This window comes from Peromyscus californicus, unplaced genomic scaffold (genome assembly GCF_007827085.1).
Source record: "Peromyscus californicus insignis strain IS unplaced genomic scaffold, ASM782708v3 Scaffold_5__1_contigs__length_169319896, whole genome shotgun sequence".
Taxonomy (NCBI): Eukaryota; Metazoa; Chordata; class Mammalia; order Rodentia; family Cricetidae; genus Peromyscus; species Peromyscus californicus.
In genome coordinates this window covers 42,504,968-42,531,130 of record NW_026294573.1, presented here as the reverse complement: position 1 = coordinate 42,531,130, position 26,163 = coordinate 42,504,968, and the positions used below count along the sequence as shown (strand labels likewise).

The 26,163-nt window shown below is 44.9% G+C and overlaps 2 protein-coding genes and 1 long non-coding RNA gene across 14 annotated transcripts in view; 1 reads left to right on the top strand and 2 right to left on the bottom strand.

Moving 5' to 3' along the window:
• The window catches only part of Nrdc (nardilysin convertase), a 66,427-nt gene extending 52,732 nt beyond the window's left edge, over positions 1–13,695 (top strand). For 2 of the 3 annotated variants that reach the window (XM_052715060.1, XM_052715062.1), the window contains 13 exons: positions 1,268–1,319; positions 3,496–3,646; positions 5,671–5,798; positions 6,647–6,809; positions 8,263–8,294; positions 8,526–8,664; positions 10,390–10,437; positions 10,718–10,770; positions 11,089–11,172; positions 11,980–12,070; positions 12,196–12,312; positions 12,984–13,073; positions 13,154–13,695. In XM_052715060.1, coding sequence (XP_052571020.1) covers positions 1,268–1,319; positions 3,496–3,646; positions 5,671–5,798; positions 6,647–6,809; positions 8,263–8,294; positions 8,526–8,664; positions 10,390–10,437; positions 10,718–10,770; positions 11,089–11,172; positions 11,980–12,070; positions 12,196–12,312; positions 12,984–13,073; positions 13,154–13,348 — 1,343 coding nt within the window. In that variant the 3' untranslated portion in view covers positions 13,349–13,695. The remainder of the gene's footprint in view (positions 1–1,267; positions 1,320–3,495; positions 3,647–5,670; positions 5,799–6,646; positions 6,810–8,262; positions 8,295–8,525; positions 8,665–10,389; positions 10,438–10,717; positions 10,771–11,088; positions 11,173–11,979; positions 12,071–12,195; positions 12,313–12,983; positions 13,074–13,153) is intronic. The other variant, XM_052715061.1, reaches the window with a different exon arrangement.
• LOC128096016 (uncharacterized) lies at positions 4,079–5,664 on the bottom strand. Its single transcript, XR_008213502.1, has 2 exons — positions 4,868–5,664; positions 4,079–4,154 (listed from the first exon to the last, which is right to left on the bottom strand). It is a non-coding gene; the product is annotated as an uncharacterized LOC128096016 (long non-coding RNA).
• A 633-nt stretch (positions 13,696–14,328) lies between the features above and the next one.
• Osbpl9 (oxysterol binding protein like 9) overlaps positions 14,329–26,163 on the bottom strand; it is a 145,080-nt gene continuing 133,245 nt past the window's right edge. For all 10 annotated transcript variants that reach the window (XM_052715064.1, XM_052715065.1, XM_052715066.1 and 7 more), the window contains 12 exons: positions 25,896–26,008; positions 25,674–25,792; positions 24,702–24,787; positions 21,165–21,336; positions 19,679–19,763; positions 18,805–18,915; positions 18,520–18,583; positions 18,276–18,416; positions 17,124–17,202; positions 15,465–15,556; positions 14,746–14,881; positions 14,329–14,581 (listed from right to left, as the gene is read on the bottom strand). In XM_052715064.1, the coding sequence (XP_052571024.1) occupies positions 14,507–14,581; positions 14,746–14,881; positions 15,465–15,556; positions 17,124–17,202; positions 18,276–18,416; positions 18,520–18,583; positions 18,805–18,915; positions 19,679–19,763; positions 21,165–21,336; positions 24,702–24,787; positions 25,674–25,792; positions 25,896–26,008 (1,273 nt within the window). In that variant the 3' untranslated portion in view covers positions 14,329–14,506. The remainder of the gene's footprint in view (positions 14,582–14,745; positions 14,882–15,464; positions 15,557–17,123; positions 17,203–18,275; positions 18,417–18,519; positions 18,584–18,804; positions 18,916–19,678; positions 19,764–21,164; positions 21,337–24,701; positions 24,788–25,673; positions 25,793–25,895; positions 26,009–26,163) is intronic.

Below are 26,163 nucleotides of genomic sequence, written 5' to 3'. Positions count from 1 at the left end.
TTATAGGAATCTATATAGACATCTGCTTTCTAGGAAATAGAAAGTCAGCTGTAGGGCTGCTGAGATGACTTAGCAGCTAAAGGGCACTTAATGCCAAGCTTGATGTTCTGACTTTTGATCCCCAAGACCTACGTGGTGGGAGGAGAGAACCAGCTTCTAAGAATTGTCCTCTGACCTACACACACACACACACACACACACACACACACACACACACACACACACAATTAAAATTTTCAATTCTAGGGTTGGGGATTTAGCTCAGTGGTAGAGCGCTTGCCTAGCAAGCGCAAGGCCCTGGGTTCGATCCTCAGCTCCACCAAAAAAAAAAAGAAAAAAAAAATTTTTTTTTCAATTCTAGAAAGAAATTGTTTTTAAGTATTTTCTTTCTCAGAACAATGAAATTAGAACCAGATATTTGATTATCTTAAAGGATTGATTATATTATTTGAACATTATGTTTAAAAACAGATAGAATAAGATATGAGGAAAATTATTCCTAGATACAATAGAAAGCCTAGTCCAGAATTGTAGCGTGAATCTTCCCCAATTGCGTATTTCTGCCCTTTGTTTCTAGCATAAAGCATGTGTAGTTTGGGACTAAACAGACTCTAAATTCCTTATCTTTTAGATGATGGCCCAAACTGTGTTGTTATGTTGGCAGCTTGGAGTCGGAGTCTGAGGCTGTCCTTTACACAGCCTCCCTTTCTTCCTTCCTCCCCATGCCTCCTTTCTCCAAAATCTCACTCAGTATGTCCAGGTCTGCCTCCAAATGGCAACCCCCCTGCCTCAGTCTCCCAGGTTTGGGGAGTTGAGGCTGTACCATCAGAGTTTCTTGAATGGCTTATAAGAACTTAGAAATAGTAATTGCCATTTATTCAGCTTCTTTAGAAAACAGCTGTTGTTCTGACTTCTGTGAATACCAAGTTGCTTGATTAATGTCCTAACTTGTAGACTTGTATACGTATTTTTGCCTGTCTGAAGTTACTGATAAATATGGTTATTTGTGGACCTTTCTGTATGTGTCTGATATTCCCATAGGTTAAAGCATGCCTTCTATGATACTTTATTTGGAATGGTAAAAAATACCCTTTAAAAGCTTTTAGAGTAATAAAGTATGTAGGGATAAAAGAGAATAAACTTGTAATGAAGCTTTCAGGATTAGTAGTTTATTTAGACTTTCAGAGCCACATTGGGGAAATAGTGGGTGTTTGAGTGTTTGAGCCCTCTGGCCTTCTCTGTTTTACTCACGGTCTTTTTCTTCCAGCCTACATCCGTTTCCATCTCATCTCACCTTTGATACAGAAGTCTGCAGCCAAGTGAGTGTTTGGGCTTTGTTGGTGGTGGTGTTGGTGGTGTTATTTTTTCCTCAGAAAAGAAAAAGAAAAAAAATTTAACTGTTGACTATGCTGGCTAGTTTTATGTCAACTTGCACAAGCTAGAATTTTTTTTGAAGAGGGAACCTCAATTGAGAAAATGCCCCCACCACATTGGAAAGCCTGTGGTACATTTTCTTGATTGACAGTTGATGTCAGTAGTGCCATCCTTGGGCCAGTGGTCCTGGGTTCTATAAGAAAGCAGGCCGAGCAAGCCATGAGTAAGCCAGCCATCAAGCCATAAGCAGCACCCCTCCATGGCCTCTGCATCAGCTCCTGCCTCCAGGTTCCTGCCCTGCTTAAGTTTCTATCCTAACTTCCTTTGACAATGGATTGTGATGTGGAAGTGTAAGCAAAATAAACTCTTTCCTTCCCAAGTTGCTGTTGGTCATGGTGTTTCATCACAGCAGTGATGACCCTAACTGAGAAGTTGGTGCCAGGAGTGGACTTTTGCTGTGACAGACTGGACCATGTTTTAGGGAGGACTGTGGAAGGACTTTGGGCTAGAGAAGCCCTGGAGTGTTCAGAGCTTGATGAGCTGTTCTGGGACCTTGGAGGATAATGCTGAGAGTGATGCAGATGATGAAGCCTGCCTTGTGAAGTTTCAAAGGGAAGCCAAGACTCCATGGGGCCTTTTCTGTGATATTTCCCATTAAGAATCTGTGGTGTCTGGTTAGCCGGAGCTGAAGAATCAGCTGTAACTAAGAAGAGATCAGTACCATGGAGGCAGACTCTTCGGAGAAGTGTTTCCTCAGAGCCAGCACACTGAGTGTTTTATGTAACTGTTGGAAAGCAGTTTTCTTTCAGTCTGAACAGTTGGTTATTTTCTCTTTCAGTACTTGAGCTGTGCTGGCTGCTTTATGGTTTCTGTTTGTTTTCTGTGCTCTAAACAAGTTAGAATAGCTTGTAAGCAAATCACAGAATGACTGCATTGGGGAAGGCCCTAAAGTCCAGCCCTCACTCTGAACTAGGAATAGAGCCATCCAGATGCTGGCTCCCTGTCTACAGGGAAGACTGACTGAATTTCTGTTGGTCTAGTACCTAAAGACTTGCAGGGTTTTAGAATTTATTTTGTTTTAAATTTTGTGTGTGTGTGTGTGTGTGTGTGTGTGTGTGTGTGTGTGTGTGTGTGAGAGAGAGAGAGAGAGAGACAGAGACAGAGACAGAGACTAGGGGTGGGATGGGGTGCTGCTGCTGCTGCATGTGGGTGAAGGTTCCAGAACAGGCCGGGAGAGGGCATTGGATCCCCTTGAGCTAGAATTATAAGCTGTCGTGAATTATCTGTTGTGGGTCCTGGGAATTGAACTCAGGTTATCAGCAAGAGCTTTTAACTGCTGAACCATCTCTCCAACCCCAACTTCCAGACTTTTAATTATACCTTGGGTTTTTTTTAAACAAATTATTCATGTATTTATATAGATAGCTGCACTGTGGGAGATCAGAGGGCCTAAAAGTGAGTCATAGGAAAGGCTTAGAAAACGTTAGAGCGCTTCTTTTTCTTTGTTTTCTTGATTTGAGATAGGGTTTCTCTGTGTAGCTTTGGAACCTTGTCTTGGAGACTTGCTCTGTAGACCAGGCTGGCCTTGAACTCAGAGATCCGTCTGCCTCTGCCTCCTGAGCCCTGGGATTAAAGGTGCATGCCACTACCACCTGGCTGCATTTCTTTTTCTTTGCCTCTTAATTAGAAAATCCAGCCTTAAATGGTGAGCATTCCCTACTACCCACCCCACACCCCCATGTGTTACTGTTCTCCCTTTCCTCATATTTTAAATTTACAAGTCGGAAATCCTAAGCCTGATTGGTACCAGGGTTGATGGCTAGTTGGGGCTGGTTGCTTCAGATGCTGGATCATTCCCTCATTGTGCGTGCGCCTGTTGTCATTTTCTGTGTGTATCTGACGTGAAAAGACTGGGGGAGCTACTGAAGTAGTCCTATGATAGACCTGTGAAGCTGAGTCCTGAGTAAGCTAGGCTTCCTTTCACACCTCATGGGTTGTGTGTTCTAGAGAAGGAAGGAACGCCTTATTAAAGGTGAAGGTTCTTCCTCTGATAGAAACAAGTCTATGTATTCCTGTCTTTTCTGCCAGTTAATGATGCTAGTTGCATTTTGTACTTCCCAGTGTTGTCCTCTTCGACATCTTCGTCAACATTCTCACTCATAACCTTGCTGAACCAGCTTATGAAGCGGACGTGGCACAGCTGGAGTATAAACTGGTAGCTGGAGAACATGGTTTAATCATTCGAGTGAAAGGGTTCAACCACAAACTACCTGTAAGTATACGAGCTCTGTTTTTCTCAGAGGAGCTTTGAAATCCCATATTTATCTTTGTTGCCCCAGAGCACTAAGCAGAGGCCCAAATGTGGTCTTTGATAGGAGGACTTCCCGATGGGCGGTGTCCTAGGTCTTCCTTGCATATGACACCTGCTCTAACTTTGAACATACGTAGCAAGGTTCTTGCCCTGGCTTCCCTCGGTGATGACTGTGATGTGGAAGTGTAAGCTAAATAAACCCTGTCCTCTGTAAGCTGGTTTTGGTCAGTGTTTTATGACAGCAACAGAGAGCAGACTAGAACAGGCCTATCCCTGAATCTGGGGCTTCTCCATCTCGGGGTGCCATGGTGCCTGGCTTATTCTGACATGGATGCTGGGGTGGAACTCAGGAACTCAGGCTTGTGTGGCAAACACTTTACTGACTGAGCTATCTCCCCAGCCCCAAGAATTTTTTTTTTTTTTTTTGAGACAGTGTTTCTCTGTGTAACTTTTGGAGCCTGTCCTGGAACTCACTCTGTAGACCAGGCTGGCCTCAAACTCACAGAGATCCGCCTGGCTCTGCCTCCCGAGTGCTGGGATTAAAGGTGTGTGCCACCACCGCCCAGTCTAGCCCCAAGAAATTTGTAAATATATACATTATATATATGTATATCTATTAATAAGACATTAATATATAACTGACAGTGCATAGGAAACACCTCCGTTAGGTCTGATCTCACTTCTGTTTGCTCTCTGTTTTTCTGAAGCCCACACTGGCATTTAGGTTTGGTCTGAGGTAAAGTCTCACAAAAGAGCAATAACAGATTTAAGGAAGGACATTAATATTCTGGGAATTGGGTTCATATAAGAAAGGTCACACAGAAAGATCCTGGCAGAATCCGGCCTGATGCAGACAAAACTCTAATTCTTCCCTTTACACCTTTGCCTCTGTCTGACCAGCAGGAGGCACTATGGAGTGACTTACTTTTGTTCACCTTCAAATGTAGCTTTAAGATTCAAACAGATTAAATCCCAGAATACAGTGGATGTCGTTTGGGAAATATGCTTAGAAAACTGTTTAAAATACAAATCTTAGAAAATTGGTGTTCTCTATTTTTTTGAGGTATACCTCACCTTAATACTTAAGAATAATATGCCGGGCGGTGGTGGCGCACACCTTTAATCCCAGCACTGGGGAGGCAGAGCCAGGCGGATCTCTGTGAGTTCGAGGCCAGCCTGGACTACAGAGGGAGTTCCAGGAAAGGCGCAAAGCTACACAGAGAAACCCTGTCTCGAAAAACCAAAGGAAAAAAAATTGAAAATTGAATATAAGAACATTGTACAATAAATAATGCATTTTGGCTACGTTCCTGATGACAGAGCTGCTTAGTGTGAGGAGGTTGACGACACAACTGTGATGGTTGATCCAATAGGCTTGTCCCTCCGAAGCAGTTACTGCCCTTTAGAAATGATTGGAAACAAGTATTTGAGTTACATGTTGGGGGAAAAAAATGCCTAGGAAATGGAAAAAGTTTAAGTTCTATCTAAAGAAAATCATAAAACTTCACATTTCTGGATAAGACAATTTTTGTTTTGTTTTTTGTGATAGGGTCTTACTATGTATCCCTGGCTATCCTAGAACATGCTCTGTAGACCAGGCTGGCCTTGAACTCACAGAGATCCACCTGCCTTTTCCTCCCAAGTACTGAGCTTAAAGGCGTGAGCCACCATGTCTGGCTTGGACAAGACAACTCAATATTAAACAGTTATCACTGCTTCCAAAATTTATGTGCAAATATAATACCCTTTCAATTAAAGGCACATTTTAAAAATAGTTTGGAAGGAGAACGATGAAAACTGAAGGCATATTGCTTTGGCTTTGAGGAATGTCGCAGCTTTGGCCTCCGGGGACTGAGTCCTGAGGACTTCTCTTGGGTCCCCTGCAGTACCTTTCCTCCCTGGCCCTGGTGCTACTGAAGAAAAGCTTTCCTCCTTGAAGTTGAGTGTTTTCCATGCTTTGCTGCTTAAAGTGCTGTCTCTTTTAGCTGCTCTTTCAGCTCATTATTGACTACCTGGCGGAGTTCAGTTCCACACCTGCTGTCTTCACAATGATAACGGAGCAACTGAAGAAGACCTACTTCAATATCCTCATCAAGCCTGAGACTCTGGCCAAGTAGGTACACGTGGGGTATGCCTAAAAACGCTCGACTTCGTAGAAGGCGGTGGATGAGTTGCTGAATTGAATTGCTCACCATGTCAGTACCTTTTAACCTCCTCTATCGAAAGAGTACAGAAGGGAGCTGAACACCTGAGCAAAAGTGTAAACCCTTTGTGACATGGATCCCCTGGCTAATTGCAACCTGCATGAGTATCTTGGTGTGAATCAGAAAAAGGTGCCTTGGGGCACTCCTCTTTAGCTGATAGAAGAACTCTGTGGGAAGGGCAGAGAAGGTTCCTGTGAGTAGACACAGCCCTTTGTCTTCGTGGCTTTAAGTCCCTTCAGGACTTCATGGCTTGGGTGTCTGTAAATGGTCATCCAACAGCCTGACCTTAAACACAGGTCCTGCTGTTTTATAAGTGACAAAGAAATTGAATCACAGATATTAAGAACTCGAGAAATCCAGTAGCTATTATGGAGGCAGTTTGGAGATGAGGAGTGAAGTTAGTCTGATCGTGAACTAAGGCCACTGCAATCATAATCACTCTAGTGCTAGCTAGAATTACACATTAGTGAGACTTCTAACAAAACAGCAATAATTAGTGTACAATTAGTTAAATTTGACTTACTTAGCAACTTACATGAAATATTTCACTCTATATCTTAGACAGGAAGGTGCATTGTATTGGTGGATAAACCCATTTAAAACTTTGTATGCAGTTTAATTGCTACTTTGGCTATTTTGGCATTTTTCTCCTTCATACATTATGATGGGAATCACTTGTCTTCTACAGAATCTTGACCTAACATTTTTCTGAAGATACATTTCTTGCAACATTTGTTTTTAAATGTCCTTTGTACAGAGATGTGAGGCTTTTAATCCTGGAATATTCCCGCTGGTCTATGATTGACAAGTACCAGGCTTTGATGGATGGCCTTTCCCTTGATTCTCTGCTGAACTTTGTCAAGGATTTTAAATCCCAGCTCTTTGTTGAAGGCCTGGTACAAGGGAATGTCACCAGCACGGTGAGTGAGGTGCTCTTACGGTAGGCGGGGCCTATGAATTACATTGTTCTAAAGGTTTTATTGGACTAGCATCGGCAAATTCTGGTAGAAGATCCTGACCTCTGATGCCAGGCCAGGTCATATGAAGAAGACTGTTTATGATTGAGTGAAAGGGGTTTGTTATTTTGTTTTGGTTCAATTTGCTGAAGGCCATATGAGAAAACGATAAGTAGAGAGTAAACTAGGAAGAGGAAAGTGATAAAGTATGTGTGCACACATGCACAGCCAGAACCTGCATGCTGAGCTCGGGCAAGCTAAGCAGCGAGGTAGCCACTCTTTCTGAAGTATCTAAGTAGTAGGATGGACAGAAGAGGTGCAATGCTCATTTCTAGGGGCCAGTGGGGTTGGGAGGGAGGGAGGAAGGAGGTGTTTAATGAATATAGAATTGATTTTCCAAGATGGAAATATTTTGAAAATATGTCTCGCAAGTGTGACTATAGTTAACCGAATTTGTGTGTGTGCATACACATACATACACATTATATATGTACATGTATATTATATATATTATATATATATATATATTTTATATATATATTTGGTTTTTCAAGACAGGGTTTCACTGTATAGCCCTAGCTGCCTGGAATTTGCTCTGTAAGGCAGGCTGGCCTTGAACTCACAGAGATCTGCCTGCCTCTGCCTCCTGAGAATTAAAAATTGTCCTGGAATTAAGAACTGTACACTTTGTTAAGTGATAAGCTATGTGATATGAAAATGATGAAGCCTGAAAATAATGAAATAAATGAAAAGTGCTTAGAGACAACTGGGGAGATACCCAAACTCCCTGGGGAGAGGGACCTGAACTGTAGTGGCCTTTTGCAGAATATAAAAATGGTCACTCTTAGAACTGTGGCTTCTGTTCTTCCCCTTCTTTCTGGTTTTATCTTCCAAAACAGCCTTGGTTTCCACCCTGCCAATAGAAAGACCTTCCAAGTCTCAATAGCTAGAAAAGTAGGACTAGCTAGTGTCTGTCTGACACAATGGGAGGGCCAAGCAGGGGTTTGGGCTGAGGATTTGGTGTCATGAAATAGCTGCAGAGAAACACTTCACAGAGTTGAGTTCACCTTCACTTAGCATTGTATAGGCAGACCAGGTCTCGGGAGGAACAGAAGGGATGTACTCAGTCAAGTGCTTACTCTACCATGGCAGATGTGTCAGCTGCCCAGACTTCCAAAATACAGCCCTGGCCATAAGCATGGCCTAGCTAGGTAAGCCAGTGTGAAACGGGGAGCATTAAAATGTAAGCACAGTAGGCAGAGGGGCAGCTTGAGTCACACAGTATTTGATGGACATAACTAGCCTGATAAACAGCTTGTCCAGGGATTAGGTGACAGACTCTCTGCTTTCCTAATGCTGTCTGCCCTAAGTGCTGCAGGGAATTAGAAAATTGGAATTATTCTCTTTTACCTTTCAGGAGTCTATGGATTTCCTGAAATACGTTGTTGAGTAAGTATTGGTTTGTTTCCTCTGAGGTTTAGTGCTCGTCCCAGGAAGAAGCGTTACACTGTATAGCTCACCTGACTGTTTCACAGCTCTTCCAGCTCCTCCCTCTGCTTGGTTTCTTGAGCCTGATGTAAACAGAGCAGTTCAGAAGGGAGGAGAAACCTGCCTTCTTCAGTTTGGGGTTGCGGGAGAGCATAAGGTCTGCCTCTGTGACCCACGCTGACTCTTTTGCAGCAAGCTGAACTTCATGCCCCTGGAGCAGGGGATGCCTGTGCAGTTCCAGGTGGTGGAGCTGCCAAGCGGCCACCACTTATGCAAAGTCAGAGCTCTGAATAAAGGCGATGCCAACTCTGAAGTCACTGTGTACTACCAGGTGAGTTGGCCCCATTGCACAGCAGGCCTGCAGTACCTAGGCATGAGTTCACCCAGTGGCCTTAAAGGCCCTTCCTTTTGTTGCATTAAACTCCAGGCCATTTGCCCCCCTGGAGTTTCTGCATTTAAAAATTGTCAGTAAAATGGGTCTCCTCTTTTTAAAATAAATCACATTGAGTTTTGTTTTATTAATCAACCAGTTGGTAATGTAGAGCACATAATAAAATGTGATGGAAATTCCTACATAGTCCCTAACAGAACCTAAGCAATAAGAAGATATTTTTTAAAGGACAACTTGGAAAGAGATGAAATAAACCTACCTAGCTAAGCAATCGGCAGAACAAACAGAATGACTGCCAGATGAGAAAAAGTCCTCACCTGCATTTGGTGGGATGCTAAATCCAGGGCAGAGTTCTTTGTTCTCTGGGACTCAGATCTCCTTTGTGTGTGTGTGGTGGAGGGGGTGGAGACTTTGGTAGCCTGGGCCTGAGTCTTTCCCCTCTATTGTATGTATAGGTTTCTACAGGTGCATGTGGAAGTAGGTCAGAGGGCAGCCTTGGGGATCATTCCTCAGGTGCCAGTCCCTTACCTCTTCCTTTAAAAACATTGAGACAAAGGTCCCGCACTGGCCTGGAGTGCACCAAGCACACAAGGCTAGTGGCCAGTGAGCCAAAGGATTACAACTACATGCCACCATGTTGAGAATTTTTTCAAAAGAATTGTTTATTTTTATTTTATGAGTGTTTTGCCTGCACATATGTCTGTGTACCACACGAATGCCTGGTACCTGCAGAGGCCAGAAAAGGGTGTTGGATTCTTGGAACTGGAGTTAGATGGTTGTGAGCCACCATTTGGGTGCTGAGAATTAATCCTAGGCCCAACACCAGCATTTCTTATATGTGGATTCTGAGGAGTGAACTCAGGTCCTTGTGCTTATAGGGCAAGCACTCACCATCTGAGCTCTCTCTCCAGTCGTTCCTCCTCTCCATGCCTTTTCTTACTGTGACATTGTCCTGGTTGTCAGAAGCAAACGCATCTGCCTGATGCCATGGTCATGTCATACTGACTGCTTCCTTTAGGAAGCTCTTTCCCTGCTCACAGAACATACTTGACTGCTTATGTGGTGGCCCTCTTAAAAGCAAACAGAACTTCTTGGTGCTTGTTAATCTCTCTATCCTCTTCCTCTGGCAAAATAGGAAAGATAAGGAGTGAATCTGTCAGAGAAGCCTGCAGGAGACCTACTCCAACATGTACTAGCAACATCCTTGTTTGGCCTCCATCCATCCTTTTATTCTGAGTTAGTTTGCTATTCTCCAGACTTCTTAGGTACCTTCATAGTACTTGGTTTGTGTCTATGTGCTTGACTGCAGAAGTTACTATTCAAATGAGAAACAGATTCAGATCCTCCACAATCACTCACCATTTCCTGCTCCTTGGGGCCTTGAACTACGTACTTATTTTACAGTGTATCCTGAGCCTTGCAGGCAGGAGCTGTCAGACTAAGTATTGTCTTCACCCATGTCTACTTGGAAGTCTACACGAGTGCCAACAATACAGGTGTCCCAGCACTATTCCTGTTCTCAGGCTTGTAGGAAGGAAGGCATAGTAAACAGGATTGTTGGGGCAAGAAGCTAGGGAGTGAAACCTAAGAAAGTGGTTGCCAAGATTGTTAAACCCTTGCTTGTAATCGTAAGCCATTGCTTGTCTGATCGAGTTTTCCCTTCAGTCAGGTGCCAGGAGTCTAAGAGAGTACACTCTTATGGAGCTGCTCGTGGTAAGTGCATGGAAGTGGTATTCAGGAGTTCTGGTCTACCTACCTCGAGGCCAACCTTCATGGCTAAGGGCTGTGGACCTGGGGTAGTCAGAAACTTGTAATTGGAAGGTCAGGTGATCATTTATTCTCATATGAGCAGTCAGGGACCTAGACCATTTAGGCCTGTATGGGAGGATTTTGGATGTGAGATAGATACATCTCACATCCATATCACCTTGGAGTGAGAAATTGAGGTTTCTCTTCTGGAAGTTTGGCTGATGGAAAGTATGTTGAATTACAGATGCACATGGAAGAGCCCTGCTTTGACTTCCTTCGAACCAAGCAGACCCTTGGGTAAGTCTGCTGGCAAGAGCACTTGAGGGCCTGGAGCTCCCTTGTAGACAACTTGCCAGTCTACTCTGGCCCTCCCATACCTTACTTACTCTACAGTTTGTATGTTAAGACTATGATCAGTTTTTCAGTTTGTTCAGGCGTCTAGATAAGCCAGAAAAGTGAGTTGTACCCAGTTCAGCATCAGGGTGGGTACCTTCACTTGAGCCTACAGCAGCTGTACACATGCTTATGTTCCTTTTGGGACCCCATGCTCAGTGCCTCTCTGGACAAGAACTAAGTGACCAAGCGAACTCCTCTAACTTCTCTGTCTGGCTTCAGGTACCATGTCTACCCGACCTGTAGGAACACATCTGGGATTCTAGGATTCTCTGTAACTGTTGGGACTCAGGCAACCAAGTACAAGTAAGAGAGTAAATGTGTATACCCTATTCTAGATACGGGGGTGGGGGTGGGGCACTACAGGTGCTTCCCTGAATCTTGTACAACTGTGGCTAAGCATGTCTGCTTTAGTTGAAAGGGGTGGGTGGATAATGGACAGCCCATCTAGGACTAATCAGAGGCTTTACTGGTTCCATAGGGTGTGGTTCAAATCCTACAGGTCACTCTGCAGGGCTTACTAATGTTTGTTTTCAGGGAGACTAGTGAAAAAGGATGTTGGACTGATGATGTGGCTCATCACTGAGTACACAAAGCCCTGGGTTTGATTCTTAGCACCACAGAAAGCTAGAAATGATAGCATCCTCTTGTAATCAAGGCCAGCCCAGGCTACATGACTGTCTTAAACCCGAAAACCACCAGACGGTTAGGAGTGCTTGTTCTTGGAGAGGACGAGGATTTGATTCCCATCCCCCACATGGTGGCTCAAAACTGTCACTCCAATTTCAGGGAACCCAATGTGTTCTTTTGACCTCCGTGGGCACAGGTACACATGTGAGCAACACAAACATACACACATAAATCTTAACACCCTCCCCCCCAAAACACCCCACACGAACACCCTGACCCTGAGGTCTAAGGCCTTGACGGTTTTGGCTGTGGCATGGCCCTGCTGGCTGTCATTTCGTCACTGTGGTACCAGAAAATGAGGCTGTAGATGAGAGGAACACGAGTTTTCCCTCGTTTTCTTGCTCTCCTGGCTTGGGGTAGAAAACTTTCAGCCTTTATGCGAGTGAGCCTGAATTACTTTGGCTTCTACCCAAATTGTTTCAGCTCTGAAACTGTTGACAAGAAGATAGAAGAATTTCTTTCCAGCTTTGAGGAGAAGATCGAGAACCTCACTGAAGATGCATTCAATACTCAGGTGACTGTTGCCCAGTCTTTGTAAGCCTTGAGGATAACAGAGCTGCTCACTACCATGCTTGCATGCTGGGCATGTCTCTCACAAGCCAAGTTTGTTCTGAATGGGTGTGATGTCATGGCTGACAGGTCACAGCTCTGATCAAGTTGAAAGAGTGTGAGGACACCCACCTTGGGGAGGAGGTGGACAGGAACTGGAATGAAGTGGTGACACAGCAGTATCTCTTTGACCGCCTTGCCCATGAGGTAATGATTTTTCAGACCAGGACAGCCCTGAGGGACTGGGAAAGGCCCTTGACTGTACATTGAGTATTACGTACAGTATATAAACAGTATTATGTGAGGGAATTAAGTCTTTAGTTGTCAGTCATTGGAGTTTCCCTGTAAGATGCTAACCTTTACCTCTGTACATGAACCAGTTGCAGTCAGAGTAGCTCTGCTTTGAGGTTTATTATGAGATTTTATGGGGGTAATTATGGGTTTCTACTGAAGAATATATAGTTTATATTTTTATGAACATGGAATTCCTTCAGGCCTTTTGGGAACTTCTAGCTGAAATTATTGAAACCATCACAAAAGCACTTTGGTTCTCTCATCCAGGCAACTGGATGCACTGCGTATCACATTGTGTGAGCCAGCTGAACCATCCTAACAGTTGCTGAGTATGAGGGCCCTGTGAGACATGAGAAAGACTGGGTTTCTAGCTCTGGTTGCAGTCCCCAGCTGTGATCACACTTCTGCTAATGTAGACAGCTGCTAGTACCCTAGTACAAAGACCCAGTCCCCGAGGATCTCTGCCCTTTTGTGGAAGGGTGGGGCAGCCCGAGACAAGCTCCATAGGAGAAACTTGGGTGCTGACGAGTGGGGACCGATGTCTACCAAGGACGATGCTCTTACATCTGTTTCCTTCTCTCAAGATTGAAGCACTGAAGGGTTTCTCAAAGTCAGACCTGGTCAGCTGGTTCAAGGCTCACAGAGGACCTGGAAGTAAAATGCTCAGTGTTCATGTGAGTATGCCCAACCATTTGCAGCCGCTGACATCGAGCTGGCAAACATCACACCCGAGTCTTTGGCCTCTTTCTTCCAGGTTGTCGGATATGGGAAGTATGAACTGGAAGAAGATGGCGCCCCTTTTGGTGAGGACTCCAATTCTCGTGAAGGGATGCAGCTGACCTACCTGCCAACCTCTCCTCTCCTGGCAGATTCTACCATCCCCATTACTGACATCAGGGCCTTCACATCAACACTCAGCCTCTTCCCCTACCACAAAATAGTCAAATAAACTGCAGTCTCATTGGCCTGAAGCAACATGTATTTAAAAACGTGTGTGAATTTTATGGAGTTACACTACTGCCTTAGGGCTTCCGTTGGATTTTGCGATGGCAACCTAGGATTTGATTTACTTTTCTCTCCTCTGCAAGACTAACCCAGGGTTACTGCACTGGATGGTAATGAGCTAGTAGCCAAGTGTGACCCAGACACTTACGTCAGCAGCTTGCCTGGCCTGTGTCCTCTGAGGAGAACCCAGTTCTTGTGTGCCTACATGTAACTAATTTGTTATAGCACCAAACTGCCCTGTTTTGTTTTTTAATGTATTTTTAAATAAACATAGTTCTGTATTTCCCTTCAGATCAAGCCATCTGCTGTGGCTTTTTTGGGGTGGGGGAGGAGGAAAATAGTGTGCTCCTTGGCCCTGTAAGGCAGGAAGGTATTTCAGGCTGAGCTACATGTGCTACAGATGGGGGAGGGGGGGAGGGCTGGAGTCCTGGGGCGAAGCTCCGTCCGAGGTTGCCAAATTGGTTTATAAACAATGAAAGAAACATATTTTTAAAAAGGTTGGAAAATTATTTTATGAAGCCTTAAGCACTGCATATAATTATACTAATCCAGGTTTAGATACAATCTAATAGTTCGAGTCTAAAATAAAGGTTATAGGTGAAACCATGAAATTTTCTAACACTTGATTTTCGTACATTGCTCTAATTTTCTAAAACAACTCTGAGGAAACAGTATTTACAGATGGGTGTACTTGTGGAAAAACTGTCAAGTGTATTTGTGTGTGTATATCTAGAACCCAAGATTATATGAACTAGGAGACAAAGATTATATGCCTGAAGAGCAGAATTCTTAGAGGACAGGACACTAAGACCCAGGTCTGTGTGTAAATGCTTTTCAACGCATGGGATCTAGAAAAGGAAGAGACATCTTGTTTCAAAACCTGAAGTTTTTCTCAGGACTGAAGTCAGAACTGTAACTGCCACAGAGGAGAAAAGGGAAGCGTTTTCCACTTTAATTGTTCATCTGTGTCGTCAAGTCCAGTATCCCTGAGATAGGAACCACTGCAATAAGAAAGGAAGTGACAGGTTCTCCTGAAGGAAGATCGACTGTTGCTTAGCTACGCCTACTGCCCTGGTCCCCAGGCGTGAACCGAGTTGCCAGCCTAATGTTTGACAGCACCAAGACGCTTCAGTAATGGTTCATCATAAACCCAGCATTCTCCATCTTCATGGAAGAGCTACAAAAGAAGAGAGGATTCAGTTAGTGCACATGTTCATTCCATGCCATGCCGTTCCCACCCACTGCAGTGAGTGTCAGGTAGGGACCAGGGAATTCTGAAGGTTCATGGAAATGAACAAGTTACTCTCAAGAGGCCCCAGAGGAAACAGGACCAGGACTTACCCTCGTCTCCCACTGAATTTCCTTCTCCTTCCTTTCTCGGGCTTCTGCTCTTTGTCTTTCTTCAAGTCTGTGCTTTGCTTCAGTTGCTGCGTCAATGTCCCTGATCTTTAAATTGAAAGTGACATCCTTCCAAAGGCTAAAGAGATGGAAGGAGCCTGTGAGCCGGAGAATGCAAGCCTACAGCCTTCCGACAGCTGCTGAGCGCCACAATGTAGACTAGACCTCCTTAAGCCGCTAACAGTACCAGAGCAGTAACTGTCAACAAAGAAGTAGGGGACAGGCAGCTTGACTTGGCTTGGTAGCTAAGACTTAGGTGTTGCCTCCGACTGCCTCTCTGGTTCTCTGGACAACTCTAGGGAGTCCGTTTATTTCTTACTATAAACTGAAAGGGTTAAATGAAGGGGTCTGATACTTTCATTCCAGAAAAGCTCAGATTAAGAATGTGATCTCAAAAGGGTCAGGAGGTCAACTGCAGGGACTTAAGGGCACAAGAAGTGGATTCTTCATGTCACTGCTATTTCAGCTGTGGGGAAAGAGGCAGAATTCTGTCAGCAAACTTAGCTGTAGTTACAAAGCTCTCAAGTGTGAGAACTGACAAAGGGCCCAGGCACTGGAGCTCAGTCTGCACTCTTTTACAATGCTCTCTCCCAGACCCACCTGGACCCGGGCCTAGGCAAGCAGGAAGCACCATGGCAGCTGCTCTAGTTATGGCTCCTTACCAGCGGGACTCATACTCGTTCTGATCTTCCAACTTCCTCACTTTTTTCTTGATTATAGGCAGCTTCTTGGTATCTACAAAGATGGTATTTTCCTAGACAGGAAGAGGTAGAATGATGCTTTATTATTCAGTGTTACTACAGAGTCAACTTGCCAGGAGACTTTAACACACAAATCCCATATATCTCAGCACAGTGAGTTTCATATGCAACCTAAGTCTAAAATAATTCTTGGAAGTTTAGTGGCTCAATTCAACAGACACATTCAGCATGGCTGTGCATTCACTACATGTTAGAGATACCTCTTGGAGCTACACCACCTCTATCAGGTACTCTTCATGGTAAGCGGCCTCTGAAGACAGGTTGCAGATTCTCTCTAAACTCCAGTTCACCAGCTCTCCCTGCTAATCTATACACCTGGCTTAGTAGAAACACATTAAACCCAAGTTCCTTCATGGCAGGACTATCCTATATCTCTATCTGATGCAAAGCCAGTCAATGAATTAATCATAAACCTAAGTATGGTGATATTTTATTTGTATTAAAATGTTATTTGTATGTTAATAAATAAAGTTGCCCGGGGGTCAGAGCTATTAGCAAGCCATAGGAAAGCAGGGCAGTGGTGGCGTACGCTTGTAATTCCAGCACTTGGTAGGCAGAGCTGGGTAAGTCTCTGTGTGTTCAGGGATACAGCCAGTATTGGATACACATGCCTTTAATCTCAATACCAATCATGGAAAACCTGGAGGCCTATACAGACAGGCCGTGAGGAGGCGGTCATGTGGTTGGGTTTACAACCAATGAGAAGGCAGGACAGGAACTCTATATAAAGGCTTTAACACAGGGGTAGCTCTGGTTCGGAGAGGTAGAACCACCGCAGGAGGAAGGGTAAGGTTTTAGCTCTTAGCTCTGACCTCTTGGCTTTCTTCTTTGCATTGGTTCTGTGTTTCTTATTTAATAAGAAGGTTGGATACATCTACACCTGAGTATCTAAAACACAAAATTAGTTTAGCACTTTGTACTGGCTAATTTTATGTCAACTTAACACAGGCTAGAGAGGAGGGAGCCCCATCTGAAAAACTGCCTCCATAAGGTTGGGCTGTAGGCAAGTCCTATGACATGTTCTTAATTAGTCATCAAGGGAGGAGGGCCCAGCCTACTGTAGGTGGTGCCATCCCTGGGCTGGTGGTCCTGGGTTCTCTAAGAAGGCAGGCTGGGCAAGCATGATGATCAAGCCAGTAAGCAGCACTCCTCTATGGCCGCTGCATAAGCTCCTGTGCTCACTTCCTTAAATGATGAACTGTTACATGAAATTGAGTGAAATAAACCCTTTCCTCCCCAAGTTGCTTCTGGTCATGGTGTTTCATCACAGCAATAGTAACCCCAACTAAGCACATTTCATCTTACAAACCTTTTGACAACAGACTGAGCATTTACCAGGTGACTGCCAAGCATTGCTTCAAATTATTAAGTGTTTTGAGAACAGAAAAAAATAAAGACCATTCCGTTACCTGCACTGTCGGAAAGTGAGGAGGGAGGGAGGTAAGGTTCACCCAGAACAGATGCCAAGTGTTCCTGGTTAAAGGTCGAGATGAAGGGAACAAGCACAAGGGGCAGGCTACATACAATGAAGCTTAGAGAAATGGCAAATACAGTTCTTACCCCTGTTGCATACTTTGCGTACATGATACCATTCCATTCCCCTTCAATTGAGCAGAAAGACTTCTTGTCATTTGGAGAACTAAACAGAAAAGAAACAATTTATATTAGTCTCAAGTTGAAAGCTATTCTACTCAAAGTGTTCAGAAGAATATGGGAAAGCGACTGTGAGGTCTGGTTAAAGCAGCTGCAAACCCATTTCACAGTGAGATGCTGTCTTTCCCGTGCTTCCTTACTCGTGACAGTGTTCTTCAGAGGATGTGTGGCATGTAGCAATGGACGGAATACAAATACCACAGAAGAGAATCCATCTGTCATCTATAAATTACATCAAAGCTCAGGACCATGCTCCATTTTGAAAATAAAACTTGTAGGAACAGGCCTAATCATGTCTTCCCTCTGACCACCCTACTAATAACATCATCTGTCTTTTGTGAGACGACAGTGTGACAGTGTGACCTATCACTCAGGCCTGCCCACATCTGTATCAATAGTGAACTTTTTGTTCTTTTTTGGGGAGGGGGATGGTGGCAGCTGATTCTTTTATTCAAATTAAATTCTCTTGAAAAACTGAGTAACCAACCGGTCAAGCATTACTCCACTGGGACACTGTTTCCAGGGCAGAGAAAAAGCCTCAGGGCACAACAGGACAGACCCTTATGCAGGCAGTTTCTGAGACCACCAACTCCCTGTTACTCAGACACAGCTGCCTCCTAGGTCCTAACTGCTGGGGGGAAAATGGTGCCAGATACCTATGTGTGATGTTTACTGTTTCTCACTAGCAAAGGAACAGAAAAATGAGGGGCTCTGTGAAGACTTCAGAAGCTTTACTGGAAGTCACAAAGCCTGTTTCATGGCCCAGCCCGGCAAGAAGGTTGGAGCTTACGGCACAGGGCTCTTGACACTTGGTGGGTCTTTCGTTCCCCAGTACATAACAAATCCTCAGGGAGATTGTACCCACCACCCTCAACTGTTCTGGGCCCAGGGCATAGGTCTCCTTCTGACATGAGTTTTTTTTGTTTTGTTTTGTTTTGTTTTTAAAGATGGAAACAAGCTTACAAAGTCAGGTGATGATTAGTTCCTAACAGAAGCTTAAGAGAGGAAAGTGCTGCAGAAAAGTGGAACACTGAGGGAGGCAGAAAACCAAATACCTACAAAATCTCTGCAGTAATCCTGTGCTTCTTGCCCCCATAGAAAGGTTTCGTGTGGAAGACGATATTTGCACTGTAGCCTGTTTTGGAGCAGTTAATGTTGCATTCTCCTCCTAATTCCACCCAGGGCACTGTCAGGATAGACCTACAAAATCCAAGGTTCTCAGGTCAGACTGGCAGTTAGGCCAGAAAGGAGGGGCGTGGCTTAAGCACAGCAAGGCTGCAGCTGATGAAAGCAGTCTACTTGCCTTCCATAGCCATTGGGGAATGTGAGGATGTAGTGCTCATCATACTCCAGACAAGAGACACAGCCTGTGGAGAGAAGAACAGCCTCTGCTACACAGCAGCCACAGGCCTGCCGTCTGCTTGATGGATACGGAGCGCCATTCACTTTAGGGATGATGTGGTACATACCCACCCCTGCTCTGTCTCCAAATTCGCGTTTACATGTAAATTATGACCCCGGCCTTACTGTCAGGTCATTTTGCCTTGAGTGTCAGTACATGCTAGAATGCACATTATCACACACTTACCCTGACCTATGTTGTGCACCCCAATCGACATCCCAAGGAATTTTGACTTAGTCCAGATATGAGCATTGAATTGTATCTTCTTGTTAAAACACTCAGCGTAAAAGGCTGAAACTGAAAAAGAAAATGTTTTCTATGAGGGTTCTATAGACACTGCTCCAAACTGGCCCCCCAGAGAAGAGCCTCCAGTCATGTTAGGTGTGTGTGTCTTTTACCCTTTCCCCAAAGCAAGCACACTCAGAGCTGGGGGGCAGGACCCCCGCCCCAACACACACATATATAGGGTCATGGTCAATCCAGAAGGTTTAATCTAAAATCTAAAGGGCAATCTGTTCTGGTTGGCAAAGATGCTTATGCTCTCCCTCCCCCCAATTTGGGCCCCTCCAATATTTCCACTCTTTTTTGTTGCTTGAGATAGGGTTTCTCTATTATATAGCCTTGGCTGTCCTGGAACTTGCTCTGTAGACCAGGCTGGCCTCAAATTCACAGAGATCCACCCGCCTCTGCCTCCTGAGTCCTGGGATTAAAGGCGTGTGCCACTACGTCCAATTCATTATTTCCACTCTACACTGAACAAGATGTTGAGGCTATGTATTCTCCCCACCACATCTGGAATACGTTGCGCAAAAACTACAAATGGTCTCCAAGTTGCCATGGGTAAGGTGACTTCAGAAACACTGAACGCTGGTTCCCAAACCCCTTCCTTTTGTACAGATCCAATCAGTGATGCTGAGTCTTTGAGATTACAGTTTCCAGTTCAGGTGATAGGAGAAGGACAGCACTCAAGTGACAAGTCATTTGACCTGCTGTTGCGCACTGGATGACAGGCTTTCGGACAGTTTAAGACTAAAGGCTGTAGGAAAAACCTGTAACTTACTGGGTGGATGATGGGAAACTTGCTCAGCCACAAATGTTACACTGTTCTTAGAAACCCAGGGTACTGGCCCTTCTGAAACGAGCTCCTGGAAGCAATGGTAACATCAATTAAAAAACTTTTCAGATAAAACAGGACAATGAAGGATCTAATAAGCAGCATCACTGGTCCCTCCTGGACACACACACACACACACTTCCATTACGGCACTTACCCACACTGCCAGTTAGGGATTTGTAGTTTCCCCAACTAGACTAAAATTTTAAAGGCTTCATGTGCCTTAATGTGAGATAGGCTATAAAAGCCAGGCCTGGCAATAAGAAGTAGTACGAACTGTCTCTCTTTTTAGTAATGACTACACATTAATGTGTCTCCTGGAAATAGACACAGGAGTCTCATTTTCCACACGATTATTATGGGCCAGGTACTGCGGACTGAGGACTTTCCTTGTTCGTGCCTAGTAGCTCCACAGCCTACACTCTGTTGTTGGTCCCTGGAACAGTGAAATGGCTCAACAGACACAGGCCATGCAAGCCTGGAGACCTGAGTTCAATCTCTAACACTCATGTGAAAATGAAGAGAGTCCACAGGTAGCTTCTACTTCCACATCTGCCGTGTCCCCCGCCCCAGTAAATAGACACATAAGTAGCAGAGCCCTGGTCTCAGTTAGGTACCTAGTCGTCTCTAGCTGGCCGTCCTCTTGTCCATCTTCATCCAGACCATCCAAGCACACTAACATCGCTCTCCTTCAGGCTTCTCTAGCAAGCACCACTCAAATTTCACTCTGAAAGTTCCCTTTGCAAATCCAACAGTCTCAATTCATCTTGGCTTACCCTTCTTTGATAGTAAACTGACAACTAGAGCTGCTGACATCCAGGCACAAGGACACATCTCTAATGTCTCTCTTCCCGAGCTCCGCTCCCCACCCATCAATTCCACCTTGCAAATGCAGTTCGAACCAGCTCTTTTTTCTAGAACACTGCCTCTTTAAGTAGTCTAGTTCCAAACTCAGTTTGCATAAAATCATTATAATGATCTTTTTTCAAAGCAAAACTGAGACCCTAATAAGTCACAAACTTACCAATATGGTGTACAAGGCCTTCGTGACTTGACTTAATGCCAGTCCTTAAGTCATGTTACTCTTTCACCCCCCACTACTGAAGAGAAAATGTTCATCAACAATGTTCTTTGTATGGTGAGCATCTGAGATCACTGCCTTCACCATGATCTGATCCTGATAAAGGGAATCTTCAATTATTTCACACAGTGTGAAATAACTGAAAACCATAACACGGGGCCACTGAGAAGGGTGTCAGCTGCCAAGTCTGAGGACCTGAGTTTACTCCCCAAGACCCACATAGAGAGAACTGCCTCCTGAGAGCTGTCCTCCAACCACACACGTATTTACGGCACACACTCAACCACATTCACAGACAGACAGACAGACAGGCACGCACGCACGCACGCACAGACTGAGACTGAGACTCACCGTGTTCTCTTCCGTATCATTCGGCAATGTCCAGTGGCACTGGAAGATCTCACCCAAAATAGGATTGTACGGCTTTTTGGCTACTGATCCTCTCCTTCCTGCATGGAAGGCCGAGAGGTACCATTTCACAACCTGAACCATTCGATCCCTGGGATCCTTCTGGTCACTAATGCTGGAAGAGACAAGGACAAATGTGATGCTCTACTTTTTGGCAGGATGAACACTGGTGTAACATGACCAACACGATCTACCTTGGCCCACATGGAACATAAACTGTGGACGCCGATCCCAGTTTGACACAACATACAGAACTAATTCCTTCAATTTAGCACGTGGTTAGAAGACTCTAGCCAATGTTTATATCCATGTAGTTAATCATCACCCAATTAGAACACAGAGCGCTTCCCTCATTCCCAGAGTCCCTGGCTCCCTCTGCACGCTCCATGCCCTCCCGAGGCAAACACTGATGCTAGTTTCTGGGGCCGAATCGAATCTGCTTTGCTTGTTCTAGTACCTCATGCAAATGTTCTGCTTCACTGCCAGAGAGACTTCCTATATTCCAAACTACCAATTGCTAATTTAATCATCGCTTGGATTTTGAAAGAGGGTCTTAGTCTGTGTCCATATTGGCCTTGAATTTGAGTTGATTCTCCTGCCTAGTTCTTTTAAGAGCTGGGATTTCAGGTAGCTTATGCCACCACACTCAGGTGGCTTAATTCTTTTATGTGGTTATAAGCGCTTTTAATTGGTTCAGATAGTCTATGGGCTTACTGATTCTTTTTTTTTTTTTAATTTATTTTTTATTTTATGTGTATTGGTATTTTGCTTGCATGTAGGTATGTGCACCACATGCATGCCTGGTGCCTGTGGGAGCCAGAAGAGGATGCTGGATCCTGTGGAACTGGAGCTACAGGTGTCTGAGTTCTGGGAACCAAACCTGAGTCCTTTGGAAGAACAGCCAGAACTCTTGACCACTGAGCATCTCTCCAGCCCTCACGATTTCTTGGGATGACTCTGCAGTCAACTCTAGAGGAACTGGCTGGCTTATTTCTCCCTGTGGTTATTCTTGTTTGGTTTGGTATTGGAGGTCATACTGGTGATCATGTGAGGACTTCACACATGCCAGAGGGTCACCTCACTACTGGACTATACTCCAGGCCTGCTGCATATATCTTGAAGCTTGATAAACTCATTCTTTCATCATTACAAATTGTCCCTATCTGTCTCTGGTTATATTTCTTACCCATTTCTTTGTTTTGAGACAGGATCTCACTTTTTTTTTTTTTTTTTTTTTTTTTTTTTTGGTTTTTCGAGACAGGGTTTCTCTGTGTAGCTTTGCGCCTTTCCTGGATCTCGCGCTGTAGACCAGGCTGGCCTCGAACTCACAGAGATCCACCTGCCTCTGCCTCCCGAGTGCTGGGATTAAAGGCATGCGCCACCACCGCCCGGCTAGGATCTCACTCTTTAGCCCAAGTGCTTACTATGTATGCTAGTTGGCCTCTAACTTATAGCAATGCTCCTGCCTCTACCTCCTGAATGCTGGGGCTACAGGACATTTATCTTCTTCGCTCCTTTGATACTAACACAGCCATAGCAACTTTGCTGTGCTCAGTGTTTTACATGGTGTGGTGGTCTGAATGAGAATGCGCCATCCCCAAGGGCTCATATGTTTGAATGCTTAGTGCCCAGTCATTAACTGTTTGGAAGGATTCGGAGGTGTGTCCTTGTTGGAGAAGGTATACCACTGCGGGTAGGCTTGGAACTTTCAAAAGCCCACACCAGAACCAGTCTCTCTCTGTCTCTCTCTGTCTCTGTCTCTCTCTCTCTCTCTGCCTGCAGACTGGGATGTAAAGCCCTGCCCTCAGCTGCTTCCCCAGGACCATGTCTGCTCATCTGCCTGGCACCACACTCTCCACCATGATAACAACATAATAACCCTCTGAAACTGTAAGCAAGCCACCAATTAAATAATCTGCAAGAGCTGCCTTGGTTACGGTATCATGGTGTCTCTTCACAGCAATAGAGCAGTAACTAAGAAACAGGGTAATTCCCCCCCCCTTTGGGGAGGTGTTTATGAGTGTTTGTGATAAACACATGTGTGATGAATATAGATAAGTGCGCAGGTATGTAAGCCCAGAACAGTCTTAAAGGCCAGAGGAGACGTCAGGTGTCCTGCTCTATCACTCTCTGCCTCACCTTGAGACAGTCTCTAAGTAGACCTGACAGAGGCTAGCAGCCAGCAAGGCCGTGTAACCCTTCTCTGTCCCACAGCACTAGGGAGGGCTTCGCATGTATGAGCGAGCACGCCTGCTTTATATGGGTGCGGAACCCAGGACCTCACGCCCTCTTCCCCACTAAGCAACTCCCCAGCCCTAGGGCGGCATAGGACTGTTTTCGGTTTTATTGTTTGCAATACTAGAGCCAAAGGCTCACGCCTACACTCTGCCACCGAGCAACACCTTCCCCCCTGGCCTTTTACTTGTGACCAGCAGAATTACTGTATTTAAAGTCCCCCCTTCAGAGAGGATGAGGACACAGCCTGCTGTTTTAGACAGTCTGACAACAGCTGTCCCCTTGAAGAAGACGTGTTCTCCCTACATTTAGTGGTTGTGACACTGATGGCTTTACCGGGGTTACTTCTCCCTGGCCCCTTTGTCCCCGACTCATGATTTACTCTTTCTTCCTTTTTGGAGTTAATCATACATGTATTTTAGTGTTCCATTTGACCTGATTTATTCATGTTGTAGCTGTACTCTTAAAATTCTAAAGCGGTTCCTCTGAGGAAAACCAACTTGAAATTCCGTAAATAAGCTACTGTCGTTAAGCACCTGATCCCTGACAGTACTGCCGATGGCTCTCATCTGTCAATCATATACTAAGCTTCACACTATTATAGATTTTTAAAATACTTGCACTTTGAAAACTGGCTATATGGTTTTCTTACATCGCTCTCTCCCCCGTCCCTCTCCCCACCCGCCTCTGCAGTTAGCTAGCCCCATCTACTATGAAACTTCAGTGATGTGCATATGGCTTCAGGAAGCCTTGATTCTTCCAGAGCAAGGGATGCAGTCAGGGCAAGTTTGCCTGCTGCTAGTGAAAAGCATGGACTTTTGTCACTGTCTCTCTGATGTGACTTCTTTCCCTGTGCACGCGGCTCAGACTGCAGGCTTCATATTACAGCTTATGATTCAGTCAGTAACTGGACTTTTAAACTTTTCCTTTCTTCAGGGTGTAACAAAGTACCTGCCAAATGAAAGGTTTGCTGAGCAAAATTAAATGAATTTCAAGTAAGTTCATAGCCTTGACCTTGTAAACTCCAGCTGCCTGCCTGCTAGCCGCCTTTAAAGCAGCTTCCCAGGTGACTGACTTGATGGTCCTACTCCTTCATCACGTGACCTAAGCAGCACGCCCTCACGAGATTCAACTTCTACCCCAGATGCTTGAAAGGATATGGAGGGTCCAGCTGTGCACCCAGACAGAAGGCTACCAAGCAGTGACATCTGTAAAGACTACAAACTACTGCGCTCAGCCAAGTACCTCACAAACAGGTCCGGATGTGCGAAAAAGTCTGCGTACATTTCTAAAAGAGACCGTCTCTCAAGAATAAACGTTGGAAGAACTACCTGTAAAACATACGTTTGACTCCTGAGGATCAAATCCTACAGAAAGAGATTTCTGCACTGCAGAAAGACACTCCTCCATCCCACCACACCCACCACAGGTCCCCAGGCATGCTTTACCGGACCCCTATCCCAGGATGCCCTGGTTCAGAATACCCAGGACCCTGCCCATTAGACACGGAACCCCAGAGGGGGTTCTCAACGAGTCTATGTGCTTCCTCTGTACATGTCTCTGCCGTCCCTAAGCGTGACACAACAGCACTTAGAGCTTAGTTGGACTGTGACAAATACCACACGGGATGCAAGAGTGCTGGGGTCCAGTGAGGGAAACATGCTCTGGGAACTAGGAGGAAAGCAGAGCTAAGAAACAATTCATCAAGTGCTTCTTAGAGGACAGTGAGGCAGTAATAAGACAAAGTGACACAGAAGAATACAATATGAAGAGAGAGGGGACAACCAGCCCCTCCCCCACAGACACAGCAGACAGAAACACAAAACCAGAGTGTGACAGGTACTAGCCAGGAAATTAGTATGGATCCTACCAGATGCCAATGTTTTAATTTTAAATAAATATTTTCATGTCAGAGGTCATGAATCTAAATATGGTTCAGAATCTAAATATTGCAGGGTTGGCAAAGATTTTTCATTTGCTACAAATCAATCTCAATTCTTAATGCACACAGCCCATCCACCACTGTCTCTGAAAACGACGATGTTTGTTAGTTTAGTTTCATTTAGTCATCTGCATACACATGAAACAGGAGACAAGCAAAACCCATGCTGGATGACTATGCTCATTCTGTGAACACTCACCCACCCACCCACTCCATCAACCCTGTGTAACCGTGTAACCTGGAAGACTTGGAGAGAAGGCAGATTTGCTGCTTACCTTTGTAAGGTCCATTCCGAGCCTAACTTGTGATAAGAGGTGCATGATAACGCTCTTGTGCTCCTCCACTGACCCCGCCTCCCCATCGTCATCTCTGTCATCATGGGAATCAAAAAGATCTACAACAGAACAGGGCGTCTTAGGCTGGCTTTAGATTGACTGATGGTCCTCACCAGTAATGCAAACATTTCTAAGAAAAGAAAGTTCTCAGAGGATGCTCACCAGCATCACTTGTGCCATTGGACATGGAGGAATTTAACGATTCTGTGGTATCTGGGTGCTTTAGGCTATTTCCAGAGCTGCTGTGTGTCAAGACTGAGGCAGATCCTGAAGAACTGAATTAAATTAAAAAAAAAAAAGTGAAACAGATCAGCTTTTATAGCTAAAGAAAGCAACAACAAGGAACGAAGACGATGATCACAAGCTACTTGAAACCAATACAGAGGCAGCTGCACAAACAGCCAGACCTCTCCTACAGCAGGCACCTGCG